The 18,189-nt window shown below is 59.0% G+C and overlaps 4 protein-coding genes across 4 annotated transcripts; 1 reads left to right on the top strand and 3 right to left on the bottom strand.

Moving 5' to 3' along the window:
- Positions 1-3,322: 3,322 nt before the first annotated feature.
- TOA1 (transcription factor IIA subunit alpha) lies at positions 3,323-5,171 on the bottom strand (the record flags this gene model as incomplete). The annotated part of the gene is made up of 3 exons (XM_047990941.1): positions 3,323-3,407; positions 3,500-4,386; positions 5,052-5,171. The coding sequence occupies 3 exons, from the start codon at positions 5,169-5,171 to the stop codon at positions 3,323-3,325; spliced, it is 1,092 nt and encodes a 363-aa protein (XP_047846951.1).
- A 736-nt stretch (positions 5,172-5,907) lies between these two features.
- slp1 (WD repeat-containing protein slp1) lies at positions 5,908-8,560 on the bottom strand. The gene is made up of 2 exons (XM_047990940.1): positions 6,533-8,560; positions 5,908-6,466 (listed from the first exon to the last, which is right to left on the bottom strand). Exons 1-2 carry the CDS (start codon positions 8,199-8,201, stop codon positions 6,345-6,347), a joined length of 1,791 nt encoding a protein of 596 aa, XP_047846950.1. The 5' UTR covers positions 8,202-8,560; the 3' UTR covers positions 5,908-6,344.
- Positions 8,561-8,829: 269 nt separating this feature from the next.
- JDV02_009286 (uncharacterized protein) lies at positions 8,830-11,920 on the top strand. Its single transcript, XM_047990939.1, has 3 exons — positions 8,830-9,549; positions 9,614-10,544; positions 10,598-11,920. Exons 1-3 carry the CDS (start codon positions 9,084-9,086, stop codon positions 11,526-11,528), a joined length of 2,328 nt encoding a protein of 775 aa, XP_047846949.1. The 5' UTR covers positions 8,830-9,083; the 3' UTR covers positions 11,529-11,920.
- Positions 11,921-12,598: 678 nt separating this feature from the next.
- Positions 12,599-17,736, bottom strand: SFP1 (Transcriptional regulator of ribosomal biogenesis proteins). The gene is made up of 4 exons (XM_047990938.1): positions 15,462-17,736; positions 14,129-15,163; positions 13,893-14,073; positions 12,599-13,835 (listed from the first exon to the last, which is right to left on the bottom strand). The coding sequence occupies exons 1-4, from the start codon at positions 16,514-16,516 to the stop codon at positions 13,707-13,709; spliced, it is 2,400 nt and encodes a 799-aa protein (XP_047846948.1). The 5' UTR covers positions 16,517-17,736; the 3' UTR covers positions 12,599-13,706.
- Between the last annotated feature and the right edge of the window lie 453 nt (positions 17,737-18,189).

The raw sequence follows: 18,189 nt of genomic DNA, 5'->3' as shown, positions 1-18,189 counted from the left end.
ACGTATTTACGCTTTTGGAGTGTGGTTCTGACGCTCTTTCTCGCTTTCTCATCATGCTACTGCCAGGCTCGGTGCCTCCGGACGACCATCAGAATTACACCAATCCCATCACATTGCGAGAGACGAAGTGCAGGTAGCGCGGATCCTGCGCTACCGAGAAACGAACCGGAGAGCTGAAGTGCAAAGCGACCCAACGCAGAACCTTTTGGCTCCCGGCTCAGCCCCGAGGGCAGCTGGGTCAAGAGTTCATTTCCGTCGCAAGCTAGCGCAAACCGTCATCATCAATCTGAAGCCGTTCCCAGCCAGCCTGGCTCACCGCTCACGCACAATGTGCGATGTGCCTGATTAGTCCGTACGAGCTAGGTGATGGACAACGACAGTGGACCAATGACTGAACGGACCATGGCTTGCCATACGCACACGCCCTCGGAGACGCCTAAATCCCCACACGCCATCACCCAGCCTGGTCGCTACTTGGCTCGTCGTCATGTTTGCCCATTTCGACCTTGGGTACCTCATCATGGAAATCGCCCAAATACGACACACACAAATTAGGAACGGCTATTTCCCAAGACGGCAGCGATAACATGGTTCAGATACAAATCGGGTTTGTTGGTAAAGATTGTGGGTGCGTCTTGAGATGTTGATGAGACTCAGAGTCCGCAATGTTGAATGCGTTGGAACACAACAAGCCGCCCAGGATGAGATTGTGGGATCCAGGTGATTCCGGGTCACAGCAAACGTCGATCGCAAGGGCTGCAAAATGTGACTTCCAGCGGGCTCAGACACAATGCACACATGTCTCGCTCGTGTCGCGCCCCTTTCACAGCATCGTGGCGTCGGTGAGCAAGCCCCCCGGTCCATGACGCCCCACGGGTGAACCAGACTGTCGGGTCGGGTTGCGGGGGTGTGTGAGATTGCGACCGCAGCTCACATCCACGGAGCGCCCTGCTGCTGCGACTCGACGCAATCCTGCGCCGAGCTGCATTGCAAGACGCCTCACCAGCCACTTCAGAGAATCCGCCAACAAGAGTCCGTGACGGCGACGACGGAGGCCTGATTGGCGAGCATCCAAGCAAGGATGCCCGCTCCAATGGGCACCTAACCCATGGCCACTCCGTAATAAGGGCGTTCTCGTCAGATTGGGCTCGTCAGGAGTTTGGGGTACTGCTCGGGACTAGGTTACACCAGCAACTTGAAGGCATCGGCGAGCCTTGCACATGTGCTGCAACGGTACCTCGGACGTTGGGGAAGCTAAAGGGGGCCTACTCTGTGACCTGTTCTGTCCACGGCATCATGTTGACCTCGTGTCGTTCAGGCAACGTTCTCACCACAAGGGTGAAAGACGGGCAATGACGGCGCCGAGGAGCCTTGAGACCGTTACAATTTGCGCAAGTTCATCGGCTCATGTGTCCACCCCCAGGCGCGCAATTCGAGCTGGTACTCGCTAACACAAATGCGTTCCAGCCGATCTGACGCTGCTCATGGTGAACCAAGTTGAAAGATCACGTATCGCAGCTCTAGCGCGGTATGGATTCTGTGAGGGTTATCGCCGCTCTGTCAACTTGTCAGTTTGGACACGTCTTGGCTGCTAGCAACATGTGTGTTTACTTCGGGGCCCCAGTATGCAGTCCAGCCTCATACTTAATTATCACCGAGTCATTGGAAGAGCCGACGTCGTCGTGCTTCAGTTAGTTCCCTTCGTCTCGGCAGTACGAGATAATAATCGCCGGATTAGGTTACAAACCCGCTTTTCATGTTGGTCATGTCGCGCGTGGAGTCGGACTCGCAAGGATAAAGGTGGGAGTGATGTAGGTGTGTGTTGCTTCCTCAACGTCGGCTTTTGGGCAGGCTCACGGAGCAACGACAACTCACACCAACCGCAACTCCTCCATATATATCCGGCTCCCACTTCCCTCTTCTTGTCTGCGCGTCACCATTCTCCCCTCCCTCTCACGTACTGGACATTGCCAGTGCTGCAAATCTAACTTGATGTTCCAAAAAGAGGAGGAACGAGGCTGGCTGGAGGCAGCGAACAAACACAGCGTCCGGATGCTCACACGCCAGCCAAAGCAGTACGCCAGGGCTTCCCGACTATCTCCCCCCTAGCCAATAAGTACCTTACGGCTGGCACGACTCCCAACATTCGCCACACGTGTCACACTAGATTTGCAGCACTAACCTCATTGTCCAAGAAAGGAAAAAAGGCCAGCTACCGTCCTACCCCCCTTCCCCTTCACCCTTCCCGGTCAGACTGTCAGCTCCAGCCCTGGACAGCCAAGAGGGGAGGAGGGGAGAGTCCCCCACCCGGCAGCCCGTCATCCGTCATGCACCACGCACGTCTGACGTTCACATGCCTCCTCTTTCTTTTCTTTTCTTCCTCTCATTCTTCCTTTTCGACTGTTGTTACCCCTTCGCAGGAGTGTCCGCTCCGGCCGAAGGATCACCAGCCCTGCTACGGGGGTCAAGCGCAGCAAACATCCGCCAAGCGGCCAAGCGTCGCTCACGGATGCGACGGCCGCAGCAAAGCCGAGCGACATGCTCTCTCACGCTCACTCTCTTTCCCTCTTTCCGTCCTTCCCGAGACTTCGGTTCTCGCGCCCGGCAGAGCCGCCGTCTCTGTCGGGTGAGACATCCCCCTCCCCCGATGACGCTGCGCATGATCGCATGGGTCGAATACGGGCCGCGGCCCTGCGCTGTGCCGCCAGCTGGCCGCAGGATGCACCTCGCTTCGGCCGTTGACGCGCGGCTACGGCGGCTGAGAGGCCGCCCGTGTTGTTCGCTTGACTCAAGCAAAGACGTAGTCTCAAATTGGCCGGATGGACCGCTTGTTCACCGACAGTCCGGTCAAGAGTTGCGTTGGGCGGCGAAGTATTGAGAACGAAGCACGAGGCCGCCACTGCCGGTCGACATTGTATCGGTGTACGTTGATCACGGGACCCTTCGCTTTAGTAAAGTATTGTACATACACATACGCAAAACACGACACGCAAACGCCCATCTCCTTTTTCGTTGAGGCATGACTAGCAGCGTTTCCTGAAACCGAGAACTGCTGTGCGGCTCTTTTTCCCTGCAGGTGACTGCAATGCGATGTGTATACGTAGCCAGTCTGAACCCTGTCGTCGTCCCAGGCGATTCTCTCCGCCAGTGGAACAGCCACCCATGGGGTTTCTGCCGCAGCCAACAAGCGTAGTGATGACCACAGTCATGCAGTCAAACAGCTGACAATTGGCATCGCAGCCAACCACCACTCAAATCCCCTCGAGACATGAGGCCATTGTCCCTTGGCGTGTCTTTAGGAATGGGGTCACGTCCGACCAATCTACCACTCGTACTCGCCGGTGGCCTTGTGGAAGACGTATTCCTTGCCGTTCACGGTGAGCACGCCGTCCTTGAGAGTGCATTTCCTAATGCGGACCGCGTCAGTGTCCGAAACGGCGATCATGTGTACAGTAGGCTAGGTGTGTGATGAGACCTGATGATGTGTCGGGGCACTTACCACTTGTTCTTGACCCGTTGAACCTTGTCATACATGCAGAGCATAATGTGGCCCAGGCCTTCGTCGTCGACCTCGTCGTCCTCACGATCTTCCTCGGGATCATCGAGGTCCGAATTGATGGCGTCTTCGTCGTCGACCTCATCGTCATCATCTCCACCATCAAAGCCGGCAATGCCTTTGCCCTTGGCGTGCTTGGACGTCGCGGAACGATGCCTGGTGGCCTCCTTGAGGGGTAGCATCAGGCCACCACCCTCCATGGCCTTGGCACGGGCCGCAATCTGCTCATGAAGCATACGATCGATTTCGACCCTGCCAAGCTCGTTGAGGTTGCCCGAAGGACCTTGCTGCATGAGGACACCTTCGAAGCCAGCATCGTCGCCGGCGCCGTCCGTCTGCCCGTTGCTGATATGGCCAGCGGGGTTCGCCCCGCCGGGGACCTGCTGTTGGCCTCCCTGGGCTTGCTGGTCCACGCCCTGACCTCCCTGGTCTGATGGCTGCTGTGGCTGACCCAGATTTTGGATGGCATTGATGGAGCCGGCTGCTCTCATGCCGTATTGGAGCTGGAGCTGCTGGGCGGCTCTGCTGGCTGCAACATTCTTGTTATCGATGTTGTTGAATGCAGAGAAGGATGACATGGGCTGAACGCCTGGCTCCTGCTTAAGATTCTCCTCCTTGACGACGGGCTCTTGCTTGCTTCCATTCTGCGCCGAGCCCTCTCCGACAGAGGCGTTGGGGAGTGACAATTGAGGCGAAAATTGGGCCTGTGTGTGGCTCTGGCTGGAAGGTGCCTGCGCGGGAGGCGCAGCTGGAGCCGCCGGAGCCGGTTCGGGCTTGGGATCCCATGGGAAACGGGCTACTTCAAGCTGAGAGAGTTTCTGCTGCCAGCCCTGTTTACCAGTGTTAGCGACAAGATGAACTGGTTTGTGAGTGACTGCGCAGCGAGAGCGGGGAAGATGAGCAATCACAACGAGGGATGCTGCGAGCAGGAGAGTGGCACGGCAGGCATCCTCGAACTTCAGCAATCACAGCCACCGCGACGGGGCTTCTGCGAGTTTCTTCTCCATGTCCAAGTCGCAGCATCGGGCCGCAGACCGGGGCCGGGCGGCGGGGCCACGTGATAGGGAATGTGCTGGGCGGCCAGCAGGTCACCATGTGCGGGGGAGCCCTGTTGCCTGCCTAGCTGCCAGGCTGTGCAGGCAGCACTGGCTGCCTGGCTGACGCGAGGGGGCGCTGGGCTTAAAAGCCCAGATAAACGACGGGTCGCCCCAGACCAAACCGTCGCCTTCGCCCATCTCGCCCGCCCCCTCCCTGCCGTCGTCTCCTCCACGGGGCAGCAGCTTTGCCGCGACGCACTAAGGCAGGCGGCATTTGACTCGCCGCGGACTGTCCGATCCAAGCACTCGAACCATGACAATCTTGAACAAAACATGCAAAAGTCGATGGCCAGGCCGATGCCGGTGCACACTCGTGCTGGCAGGGGGCTCGAGGCGGCGAACCGCCGGGATGGCGATTGGGGCAATCGGGGATTGACCAAGCGAATGGGTGGGCTTACCTGTCGCAGCTCCTCCAGAACCGCCTCTTCGACACCGCTCTCCTCAAAATCGACTCGTGAACTATTAATCACCTCCTCGATGATAGATTGGTAAACGTTGCCGACCGCCTGGTTGGACATGATGGTTCACGCGATAGTCGCCTCCACCAAGGTGCTATGGGCGATGGCGCTCGTCGGCTTCGTTGCACCTGGTCACGCCGGCGTCGCTTCTCTTGTTTCGGCTCCCCAAAGAGCTGGAGCGGTTGCCCAACGCCTCAAACGCAATGCGGCGTAGCAGATCGACGTCGCAGCGCTGGCGGTGGAGGTCGTGATGAACAAAGGAAGCTGCGTGGTGCTGCGGTTTGGTACTGGAGCACTCGGAAGAACTGCCTCGTCGATTGGGAGAGAAAGCCCGGTCGGGTTCGCAACAGATCGCGCTGCACTTGTAGAGTGCAGGTTTCGTGATTCTATTCGTATCTCTGTGCCGATTTCGTTGCAAGGTTCGTAGGGTGGCTGCTCTCGTGAGGCTCGTCTCTTCGCTGGGTTGTATGCGTGATGTGCACTGGTGAGAGTTGCCTACGCCTGGTGGATACTGCCTTGTAGTGCGTCCCAGGCTTAGTAATGCCCCAACGTGGGTGAATGGCCCGGGAGCCAGTCCACTAGCTCAGACTGCCTGCAGCCCCGGAGCTTGTGAACACCGGCCAGGAGTGGTGCTACGCCACTGAAAGCAGCAGCCGGAAGCCCAGGCACAGCCGCTAACGACCTGTGCTAAGCCTGAGGTCTGGCAATCCAGAGACACGGGCTCAGACAGACCTCCTTCAATTGCGCTCGGGGCCAAAATCGTTGCGCAGAGCGCCATACATAGTCCCACGCTCTTTGAGGTCCAAGCACCCCAGCGTCCTAAGCAAGCGAGCGACCTTCTTTGCTTAGTAGCGAGGAGCCGCTGAGAGCCAGCCGTGACTGCCTTGCATCACCCTTCAACAGACAAAAAAGAGACTCCCGGAATGCCACTCTACGGCATTGTTTACCTCAAAAAACTATCTGTTACTGTATTGCAAACAAACACTCTTCACTCTCAACCTGCACACAGCCATTTCTCTCTCAAAGGCCCAGTCTCATCGTCGTGACGTGCCATCGTAGCTCATGTTCAGACTGCCCCATTCCTTTTCTTCAGCGTGGAGAAGCACTTTCGTACCACGTGCGGAACCCGTACGCAGAAACTCCAAGCGCCATGCTCAAAAATCACCGCTTGTGACATCGAGTTGTGAATGAAACCGTCCATACCTACCATTGGCGATCTGGTACGACACGCGATTATCGGATGGTCATCTGCTTGACCATGTTGGCCTTGCTCGAAGCTCCAGTACCGCCAACGGCACCAGCGGCTCCCGCCTTCTTCTCAAAGACCTTCCAGAACTTGAGACTCTCGTCGGCAGCTGCAAGTCAAGTGTTAGCCGTCAAACTCCGCCACAAGTCTGGTGAATCCTGCGTCATGTACTTACCGGCTGTGGCAAGCATTTGGCCATCCGGGCTCAGGCAGCTGTGCAGGACACGGCTTTCATGGGCGGGGATCTCTACATTGCGCACTAGGGTAGGGTAGCTCCAGATGCTCAGAGAGTTGTCGGGGAAGCCGCTGGAGCTGACAATCTCTCGGTAGTGAGGGCTCCAGCGAAGCGACGTGACCTGAGAGCCAGTGTCGATGCTGTTGACGCGCGCGCCCGAAGTCGAGTTCCAGAAGTGAATGTGGCGGTCGTAGGAGCCACCGCCGGTAGCCAAGAGGTTCATATTCCAGGGGCACCAAGCGAGCGCCTTGACAGCAGCCTTGTGGTTGGTCTTGGTGAACTTGGGCACCGACAGAGAGCGAGCATCCCAGATGGACACGAGGTTGTCATTGCCGCCAGTAGCGAGCTGAGCACCGTCGGATCGCCACTCCAGACCACAGACCTCTGATGTGTGAGAAACGAGCTCGGCCACCTTATGCTCGGCGACGCGGACATCGTGGTTGAAAACAAGGCCGCTGCGGGCGCCGGTGGAGAGCAGGTGCTTGCTCCAGCCCATGACACCAACGCGGGTATCGTGACCGAACATGCTTCGGATCTTCTGGCCCTCAGCAACGTCCCAAATTTGGACCTCTCCTGTCCCAAGACCGACCCCGACATAAGCGCCGTCGTCGGACCACTTGACGCTGCTGACATACGTGTCGGCAGGGCTCTCGAGCAAGCAGCTGACGCTGCCCTCGTCAGCGGACCAAACGTAAACACTGCGCTCAAGGCCAATCGCGACCTGGTTACCAGAGCTCCAGTCGAGCAGGTTGAGGTAGTAGTCGTCAATCAAGCCAGGAGCATCGAGAACACGCTCAGGAGCGGTGGCAATACGTCGGCGAAGCTGGGCCGAGTTCGTAGTCGCAGACTTGAGGGGGCGGTTGTACTGCTGACGGAGATCGATGGGCTTGGAGGACTCCGGAGGCGCAGGCTTGAATTCGAGAATTCGAGTGTTCAGGCTAACGCCGCACGCGCTGGCCAGAGAGTCCTGGTAGGCCACTGTGTTGGGAGACGGCCGAGAGTAGCTATCTGCCTCATCCTCGTCGTTGATGTTGAGGCTCTCGAGGGCAGCCGCGGCATCATCAGCGGCGGTCGAGAGGACTGAGGAGCTATCCGTGTCCCGGCTTTTGGGTCGCTGGCGATCACCGGCGCTCAGCTTGCTGGAGCCAGCGTTGGAGATGGCGGAGCTCGCTGATCTGTTGGGGATGAAGCGATCGCCAGTGTAGCTGATGGTCGTCTTCTGTGACTTTTGACGCAGAGGAGCCTTCTTTGACTTGGCGCTGGCAGGTGTCTTGCCCGTTCCTGTGAGGGCAAAGTCCGACACTCCCAATTCTAGGGCTTTGCGGGGAGTCTGGACACCGCGGGCAATGTTGGACTTGGGAGACTCGCGGTGCGCAGGCTTGGAAGCAGATCGGGTGAGATGCGCCATCAAGTTTCCACCGTAGGTAGACTTGGGCGCTGCGTTACCCTGGCGCCCCTCAGGCGTATACGGCGACGAGCTCACATTGGCGACAGCGCTCGGCGTCGACCGTCTTGGCGAGGGTGTAAGAGGCATCCGTCCGCCGGCGGTACGGGAAGAGAAGAGCCCCTTGTGGGACTTGAGGGGCGTTGATACTGATGCTGTGGCCATGATGACTGACTCTGATAGGTATCAATTGCAGAGGGATCTCAGACGAGAGGCAACTGAATGCGTCGACCGAGGATCGAAGCTTCAACAGTAGTCGAACGAGCTCCAAGAGACTCTAGCTAAAGATTCCTGGGAGTGTTAGTATTCTGCTTTATTGCGCAATGTTCGATAAAATCGAAGTGGCCTTCTAGAAGGTGACGAAGTCGGTGGGGCGATCTGATGGCTGCGGGCAGCGAAGAGATCTAACGGACTCGTGTGAAATGCGTTCTGAAGGCAGTAGGGATGGACTCGATGTGCTCGGCGAAGAGCGCGAGCACGGGAGAAGGGAATGGAGGGGAGCGGATAGTATGAAGTGTATGGCGTACAGAATTCATGGGGAGAGAGCAGGCGGCAGCCAGAGACTCACTGCCGTTTCCTTTTATTTACTTTGAGCCCCACCATCACTCTGTCCAGGCAACGGCCAGGGATGGGCGGATCTTACAAATTCCGGCACCGCTGCCAGATGCGGCGAGGGCGCTAAGCCCCATTTGAACACCAATCCACCAGGTACGTACCGCGTACGCGCCGCTAGCCCCTGGAAGGGCCCCAGAAAAGTTCTTGCAGGGGTGATCCAGCTCAAGCTCAGTCAGCCCCAGATTTCAAGACAGAAACGGTCGACGGCGCGGGCATCTGACGACAGCCTCCACTTCCTCCAGCCTGAACAGCCATCGTCATCGCACCGCACGGATCGAGCCCGCTGTCGTCTTGCTGCCGCGTCCGTGGCCGACTCACTTGCAGCCTGCGCACTGTCCCGCATCCAGCCTCAAAGCAGCCTGATTGCGTCCCAAGCAGTCTCCGAAGCAATGACCTCTTAATATTCCCCCGACACATCCTACCAGAGTGGATATGGCCCAGCCCTCGACTCCTGGCCAGCAGCAGCCGGCCACGTCCATCTTCGGCGGGCCGACCTCCCATGCCATTATCCCAGCCCAGGCCCCATCGGGCCCAGTCATGGCGAACCAGCAGCTGTCGCCGAGCGCGGCATCTACGAGCATGAACATGAACTTGAACATGGTGGCGACCCCAACCTCGGCCGGCTCATCGTCCAACACGTACATCATGCCAAACTCGCCCGCCAAAACCCGGCCGGTCGCTGACGGCTATCGCCCCAAAATCACGCGGACTCTCGGCCAGCGCCCAGCTTGTCTCGTCAACGCATCCGTGACGTATTGCGGAAACAATCAGATATACGCCTTTGGCGGCTTCGACCAGTATACCGACGAGGTGTACAACCACGTTCTGCGCCTGGATCTTGCAAGCCATCAATGGAGCCTGGTTGACAACTACGGTGACATCCCCGGAGTCCGAATGGGTAGGTTTGCTCGGTCACAATGTCCATGGCTTTTGCTGTGTTTGCTGATACTTGCTCTCCGCAGGACATACTGCGACTCTGTACCAGGGTGACAAATTACTGGTCTTTGGCGGCGAAAACGAGCACCGTACATACCTCTCCGACCTCATCGTATTCGACCTCAAGACGGCGCACTGGACGCAGCCCCAGGTTTCCGGCCCTATTCCTAAAGGAAGGGCTCGACACGCTGCTGTCCTGCACGAGGACAAGCTTTTCATCATCGGCGGCATAACAGGCCAAAACAACTACGTGCTGGATGACATCTGCTACCTTGACCTGCGGACCTTCACCTGGTCCAAGGCATGGCGCTTCGTCGGCCGCTTTGATCACTCGGCCTACATCTGGGGCGATCGTGTATGGGTCTTCGGCGGCCTGAGCGAAGACATGGACAAGATTAGTGATCTTTGGTGGCTCGATCTCAAAGGTAGCCCGGAGTTTGACTCTCGTCCGCAATTCGGCATCTTCGACCGACACTCGATCACCAGTCGGACGGCCGGCTCCCCTCGGCCGCCCTATACGATGGCCCCGGCTCCTGCGGTCGGGTCATCCGGCTACGCGGCCAACTCTCGGACCGCCCAGGTCAACCCGCCTTCCTTCCAGCTGAAGACATATGCGCCGATGGCACCCGGCTCTATATCAGCATTAAAGTTCGTGTCTGGGCCAACGATCCCATCTCAAGGCTCAGGCATCCACTATCACGCATACTCTTCGGGTACGTTGCTCGACTTTGTGACTCCGGCTGCGACTATTACTCCAAGGGAATGCTCGCTATCGGCCCTGGATCTCGGCACGCTTCGCTGGCAGAAACTCGCCGAGGGGCGAGAGATTTTCAAGTCGGGATATCGATGGCATTACTGTACCATGAACGAAGACGGTACCAAGGCATGGCTACTCGGCTGCCCCACCGACCCGACGGCCACGGATCTCGGCCCCAATGGCTACGAAGAGTACCTCAGGTGAGACTGGCTGCCCTTCTTCAATGAGGACGTGATGCTAATGTCGTTTTCAGTGACATCATGGAAATTGACCTTCGCCGGTACGGCTTTCTCGGGAACAATATGACCCCGGAAGCAAATATCGAAGCTAGGCCTTCCGCAACAACGCGGCCGATCGAGTCACCATCCAAAGGGCTCGGGGCTGATCTTGCGAAGCTCTTCAACCAGCCACCGGAAGCCGGCAGCGGCACGGACTTTGTCATCACTGCCCTGGCCGAGGACTCTGATGAGGATGACGCTCCACTCAGCTCTGGCTTGATCCGGGCCGACGAGGCCTCTCGTGGTCCGACTTGGCTGGCAGCGGATGCTCCAACGTCGCAGCCGATTCATGTTCACAAGCTCATCTTGCAGGCACGATGGCCTCACTTCGCTCGCCTGTATAATTCGCAAATGGCCGAGTTTCATACCAAGAAGATGCACATCCCGGAGCCCTATTCCGTTGTTAAGGCGTTCTTGCTGTACCTATACACGGACAGCATCCGTGGGACAGTCGAGCCGGACAGCGATGCCACCACGGATCTGTCCGACGTAGCCGGACTGCTCGTCATGTCCAATATCTACAACATCCCTCATCTTCGACTACTTTGCGTCAATCGCCTGGCCAAGGAGCTCGACGTCGAGCACGCCTGCGTCATCTGGTACTGCGCCGGGCTCGCCAACGAAGAGTGGCTTCGCAAGCGCGCGGCAACGTTCTGCATGACGCACTGGGGCCGCATCGTACGCACCCAGGGCTTCCTGCGCCTGCCACGGAGCGCGCTCGTCGAGCTCTCGCAGGAGATCGACATGGAGGGCCGTGTCGTCGCCGGGGAGGAGCTGGAGTGGGGCGGCATGTCCGGCCGGTACGGCGACATGGGTCACAGCGCGAGAAAGGAAAGTATCAGCAGCAATCAGACGCAAGTACTCGATTCGGAGGCTGATGACGACGACGGGATGGAGCTGAACTGAACACGGAGGGCTGGAGCTCGACGAGGACCTGTGACGACACCACGAAATCATGACCAGCGCAGTTTTCACGTACGCACGTACGGAATCGGGACCGCGGATGTGGGCGGGGAGTTGACTCCCACCGGCGGGGAGTAACCACTGTCTACTCACATCTCTTCATTTGTTTGCTGCATTGCACGGCGTTGGCAATCATGCTCTCCCTCTCTTTACCATCATAGCTGTTCTGTCTTCCCCTATATTCTGCCTAAAGACGCGTGCCTTTTCTGGTGTGTGCGTCTGGTTGTTTTGCTCATGTCAGAACCTCCCTTTTGCAATATAGACTATTTTCGCCTCTTGTCTCCCCCTCCTCGTTCAACTCGTGTCTTCCTTATCGTATTCCTCCTCTTCTGGCGTCATCGTGATCATCGCCCATCCATCGTCCACCCCCGCTAGGTAAATCATCGCGTAGTAGGCTCGCAAGGCCGTCCGTCGTCTCACCCACCTAGTACCTGCCCCCCGTAGAAAGGGGATCTGCAGCACCCCCACATGCACGTTTGGCCGAAGGAGGTGTCCCCCGGTTTAATCGACCATGCGGTACGGAGGCGGGATGTTCACCCTCCACCCCATCCCATCCTATACCATCCCGTGCCATTCCAATCCACTCCACGCGGTGCCGTACCCGGCGGGCCGGCGGGCGAGGAGCCCCCCCCCTCTCCTTTCCGGAGGGAGGGCCGGGAAAAGGGGGAGACGAGCAACATTTGGGGAAACCCGGCCCGGGTGAGCGTGTGGGTGGTCGTGGGTGATGGAGCACGTACCACCACGTACCACCACGTACCACGCACACACCACACACGAACATTTGGGGGACGACGCGGGTCACACAACTACGGATTGCTGGGGGGAAGGGGTGGAAAAGGGGGCAGGCATCGCGCCCTCTGTGGTCAAGAAGTGGCCGAGCCGGGATGCACACACACAGGGACCCCACGAACGAGGCGACCACGAACGACAAAACACTGGGCATATCAATGTGAAACACGGCTCGGCCGAACCTCTCACGGCAGGTCGAGGAAGAGAAGAGACGCTGAGAGGGTAGTAGTAGGGCGAAAGCTGGCGACAGCATCCATTCTATTAGATCGAGATCATGCCAGAGAAGAGCGAACATCAGTACCTTTTTCTATGCCTCTCCCCCCCACCCATGAACTTTTGTTTTGCAAACGTCAAACAAACAAAGAGACGGCCGGCCGATCGCAGGCCACTACATCCGCGACAGCAAACAGCCGGCCGTCATTGCAATCCCTGCCCCCCATTAACCCAACCCAAAACGACGCGTCAAAACCAGGTCATAACCTGCCACTAGGTGCTTCGCGCCGGGAACTCCAGCCAGCGAAACCAGTAAGCCAAGGATAGTGTGAGCGGGGTAAGATGATGGGCAGCGTGCAAGTCTCGCTCCGAAGCTGAACCAAAGAAGGCATATGCCCCGATACCACTTCTCCAAAAACTTGACAATCGAATAACAGGAGAAAGAGAGCCAAACAGCGGGAAACAACGATTCTGCTCGTGCTTTCCTGCAGCTTGTCCAGCCGGGTGAACGCCGCACGCGACCTTGGGTAGCCTGATTGGAATTGCTCAACGTCGAAAGCAGCTTCGATGGTGTCGATTTCGAGGCATATCGTGGGTCCAAGGAGAACAAGGAGCAAGGCTAGGCCATCCGCGTGGCCAGAAAGACGCCAAAAGAGATACGACGCCTGATGGAGAGCATTTTATCAGGGTGTCAAAGTGCAACATGACGTCCATGTCCGACGGATTGGGGGTATATGCATCAGAAGAGTTGTGATATATACTCGTAGAGAACCGGTGCCAGAAGACATCGTCGTGCCGGAAAGACTCGGCCAAGGCAGGCGCCACCACGTTTTAATGAAACCACTCAAAAGGTCTCCAACGTGTCCAGGATATCAGAAGCAAGAACGCCGTCGCGATGCGCCATGAGCCTACCAGCTGGCGAAGAATGAGAGGAGGCCGACCATAGGTAGTGAAACACTTGGATTGACTCCAGCATGAAACGAGGTGCTGCCTTCGGGAGCTCGTTGGGGCTGTGCCAAAGCCGCTCCAAAAATCCCAGCTGGTCAAGTCGCTATACAGCGGTCGTTGTAGTCCATGATCCATGAGTGAGTCGAGGCATCCATGCCAGCCATCGGCTTACTATTGTTGCATCGCTTGGTCCTCCGTGGCGCCACCGGGGTTAACCCCTGGCAAACTGGGCAAGGTCAGCCCGGCGGCGAGCGCTTGCATCTTGAACTCCGGATTGCAAGGCAGGGAGTGAGCCTTGTGCTACGGTGCTTGTTAGCCTCCGGCGCAACGTTTTGTGGGCGAGCTTAAAGCACTCACGTATTTCAAGCCGTTGAGGTTCTTATATCGCTTGCCGCAAGTCTCGCAATTGAACGGCTTCTCCTTCTCCATTCCGAGGGTTCCCGGATACGGAGCACTAGTCTCCGGGTTCACAATCGAAAAGGTGCCATCTCCGTTCTCGTGTAGTTGTTGTGTCTGGTGGCCGTGTGCTTTGTGATATCTGCGAGCGGTCAGTCAATGAGGCTCATCAGCGGTGCGCAGCAGCTGAAACTTACTTGAGGCCGTTCTGGTTCTTGTACGCCTTCTCGCAACCAATTACAGGGCACTTGAAAGGCTTGTGCTCTTCGGGCATCATCATGGTCTGGAGGCGCTGTAGCAGCACCTTGTTGGCTTCGGGGTCGGCAAACTGGCCCTGCTGCAAGCCGAGGGCTGCGAGTTGCTGCTGAATCGTGCGGTTTCCAGGCGGGAAGGCGCCATTGGGACTGAAAAGATGCTTTCCGGGGTCGTTGATGCAAAAGTTGGAGTCATTGTTACCATTCGAGAACGTGCCGTCACCAATGTCTCCTCCACTGTTACCGCCCATGGGCATGCCAGGCAGGTCTTCATCCATGCCATCCATCCCGGTGGGCTGCTGGCCTTGTTGGGGCAGCTGCTGTTGGGTCGCCAGGGTTGGTGTGTTGACGGACGAGACCGTAGGGTTGTTCTGCAGGCCGAAGCTGACGGCGGCAGGGGTGGGAGGCTGAGAGGTACGGAGGCCCTGGGTAAGGCCAGAAGTGTTCATGTCGAGCTGGGGTCGCTGTTGCTGGCCAAACATGCGGGCGTGGTGCATCCGGTTGCCGTCATCGAGCTCCATAGTGCCGATGGCATCGTCCATCTCCATGTCGGCCACGGCGTCCATGTCGTCGTTCATGTTGGTTGCCAGCGTGGGGTTCATCTGGCCGCCGTTGCCCATGGCGTTGGGCGCTCCGGGCAGCTGGAAGCCAGACCCGGCAGCGGGCGCATGCCCGGCGCACCCTGTGTTGATTTGGCCGGGTGTCGGGGTGGTGCGCGAACTACCCATCGCCGAGCCAGGCTGCATGCCGACTTGGCCGAACTGACTGAAGTTGTTGTTGCGGGAGCTGTTTGGGCTCGCTTGAGTGTGTGCCTCTTCGTAATGTTGCAGCAGGTCATGCAGGTTAGGCAGGATCTTGCCACAGCAGGTGAAGTCTCGCATGAAGCTGGCCTCGAGCTTTGGCAGATACGACGACGAGTGAAACGACGACGACTGAGGATTGCCGAATGGCGAAGGCGAGGTGCCTTGCATCATGATGCTGCGACAGGAACAAGTAGTCAGCGGACACATGCTCGTTCGAAACAGGCCAGCGCGGGCGTATGCAACGGCTCGCTGCGACGCTGTGCCGTCCCCGACGGCCACGGCTCGTCGCCGGTCAAGGTGTCGTGAGGGGCGCCAGCGCGGGGCGGCCTTGGACCGCCGCAGCCCAAATGTCTGGCCTGTCGGCCGAAATCGATAAGACGGCAGGCGGGACAAGAGACGGCGCCGGACCAAACGCAAGGGACAAAAAGACGTTGGGCGAGGGCGCCGAGTGCAGAAAATGGGGATGGACTCACTCGTCTCTAACGAAGCTGCCAAAGGACATACCGCCCCAGCTCATGCCACCACCCATCAGACTGCCGGCTAGGGACTCTCTTCGGTTTCGGTTCACGTTGTCGCGGTTCTGGTTGTTCATGGAGATGGGTTTGGGCCCGGCGCTCACGAAGGAGTCTTGCCGGCTGCGGCCCATGCCGCTGGCGTCGAGGGCGCCGGTGGTCATGTCGACGTCGGGATCGCAATCGGCGAGGTCGGCGTCGGTGAAGGCAAAGGTTTGGGCGGCGGTGGTGTATGACGACGAGGGCTCGTCGCACGGCGGTGTGACGATGGAGAGGGGCCGCGACGAGTGGGTTGCTGTCGCGGTGACGGTGGCCGTGGTGCTCGCGCTCTTGGAGGTTCGTGGGAAGAAGAGATCGGGGGGCGTGGCGGGTTGGGGCGACGGCGACTGGGTCAAGGACGCAGTTGAGTTGATGAGGGATGCGGGAGAGTCTGCGTGGGCAGAAGCGGGAGTAGTAGATGCAGAGTACGAGTAAGCGGCGGCGGCGGCGGCGGCGGCAGTGGTAGGTGTGGTGGTGGTGGTGCATGTGGTGGTGCCGCTGCTGGCGCAGGCGCTGCGACTGGCGCTGGCGACGGCAGTCAAGGCACTGACACTGACGCTGCTGTCATTGGCACTGGCACTGGCACTGGCGCCGGTGGAGGGGCTGGTGGTGGCTGCGGATGGAGTCGGCCTGGTGGACGGTCCGCCCCAGGCAGCGAGGTCGCTGGCGCTGTTGCCGGACTGGGACTGGCCGCTGGAGGCGGTGGCGCCAGCACTGGGGCCTAGCCGGGCCAGCTTATTATTATTGGTGCTGCCACTGGGGCCGGTGGCGGCACTGTCGGCGCTCGAGGGCGAGGTTGATGAGGTTGGCGTCCGCTTGGGACCTGTCAAGCCGCCGCCCCCCGAGGACGTGTCCAGGCTGCTGGAATCGGTGCGGCCAGGGCCCTGGCGCCCTTTGCGTTGGTGCTGACGCTGGCCGCTGTCGTCGCTCCTGGCCGCGGCGTCGTCGGCGTCGCGGTGCTGAAACCACCTGAGCATCCTCCCGTGCCAACGTTCCTTATTCCTTCCTCAATAATATATGCAACAACGGCGGGCAGAAGCACCCGTGGTGCTGACGGCGGTGGTGAAACAAGCGTTTGACGTCGTCGTACTCGGTCGGGCGCGCACGTTCGTCTCTACCCTTGGACCACTTGGGCCGAGGGACCGGGGGCCACGCCTGGTCGTCGACTCGCGGATTCGCGGGATTAGATTCGGGGGCAAGGCAATGACGGCTAGGCCTTACGAAAGAGTCAGGCCAAGACGACTGGCAGCCCAGGCACACTCGACTGTGGTGCTGTACGGTACTGTATACTGTACCAAACCGTACAGTACCGTACTGCGGAGCAAACAGAACAGAAGCAGACGGCAGGGCGCGCAACGTGTCGTGTCGTGTGCGAAGACCAGCAGCAGGGCATCACGGTGTGCTCGGCACGCACGGGGACGAGGCGGCCTTTATCTTGTATTCAACTGCTGTACCGCCAGCCTTTGCACAAATCACTCTGCTGGTGGTGCTCCCGTCTGAATCCAAATGTCGGTCGGCCTTGTATGGATGCGCCCTCGCGTGCTGACTTGTGCGCAACCACAAGGACAGGCGTAGGTGCGGCGGGCGGAAGCCTGATTGGCACGGTGTCCTCAATGACTCTTCCGGCTTGCAGCGCAGTATGAGTCCACGTCCAGGCAGGCCAGGGTCTGTCGGGGTCGCTGCGTGTTGGCTGCCACTAGCCGGCAATGGCTGCAGCCCTCGCAGATGACGGTGTAAGTCGGTTGGGCCTGGTACTGGCGATGACGCCGTTCTGCGCGAAGGCAAATCTTGGTGGCACCAGACAGACGCACGCGGCGCCGCCGCCAGCCTCGAGCATGGACGGCTGCGCAGCGCAAGATGGCAAGGGCCCCCACGATCCGGGGTGGGTGCCGTGCCAGATGCTTGTCCTCGATGATGTTCGACACGCAGGCGAGTCAGGGCGGGTCTTGAACCATTGATCGCGCCAGCCAGGGGGCGCCGGGAAAAGGGTGATGACGGCGTGGGTGGGCTGGACAACAAGACAGTTGAGTGCGTACGTACGTACGTCGTGCAGAGGGCCGCGATGTGGCGCCGCCGTCGACAGCGTTATGCTACGTAGATGCTGGCGATGATGCTTAGACGTGTGTGCGTGCGTGCGTGCGTGCGTGCGTGCTCCAAGGCAGTCCACGGACGCGGTGCGGTCAAGGCCTTGAAGGCGAGAGGACAAGGCGGTATGGTTGACGGGGGCGTGACCAAGACACCCGAAGAACGTATGTATCGTACCGATCTGCCAACCCAGCCGAGCAAGGATCCGCCGACAAGAGCACCGCGCGCGCAGGGCACCAGTAACGCAGGCTCGTCACGCCCGAGGTGGGCACCGCGGGATGCGCCCCGAGGCGGTGATCGGGCTGAGCAGTAACGTAACGATGAGGTGTCGCTGGGAGCACCTTGTGGTCGGTCTCGACAAGTCAGGGTATCGAGACGAGAGTAACCGGGCACTGCGAGGGCCGATGGGTCGCTGCCTCGTGAGTTTTGCGAGGCGTGTTCCTGGTCATTGCGAGGAGTGGCATCGATACAATATATATATACAGACAGGCGACAGCTGCGAGCCCAAATGACGCGGCAGCAAGAGGTGGAAGCGGCACAACGATGGCCACCCTTTTGCCAACAA

The sequence above is a fragment of the Purpureocillium takamizusanense genome, chromosome 9 (genome assembly GCF_022605165.1).
Source record: "Purpureocillium takamizusanense chromosome 9, complete sequence".
NCBI lineage: Eukaryota > Fungi > Ascomycota > Sordariomycetes > Hypocreales > Ophiocordycipitaceae > Purpureocillium > Purpureocillium takamizusanense.
Note: the sequence above shows the minus strand (reverse complement) of the source record. Positions and strands in the feature narration are given on the sequence as shown.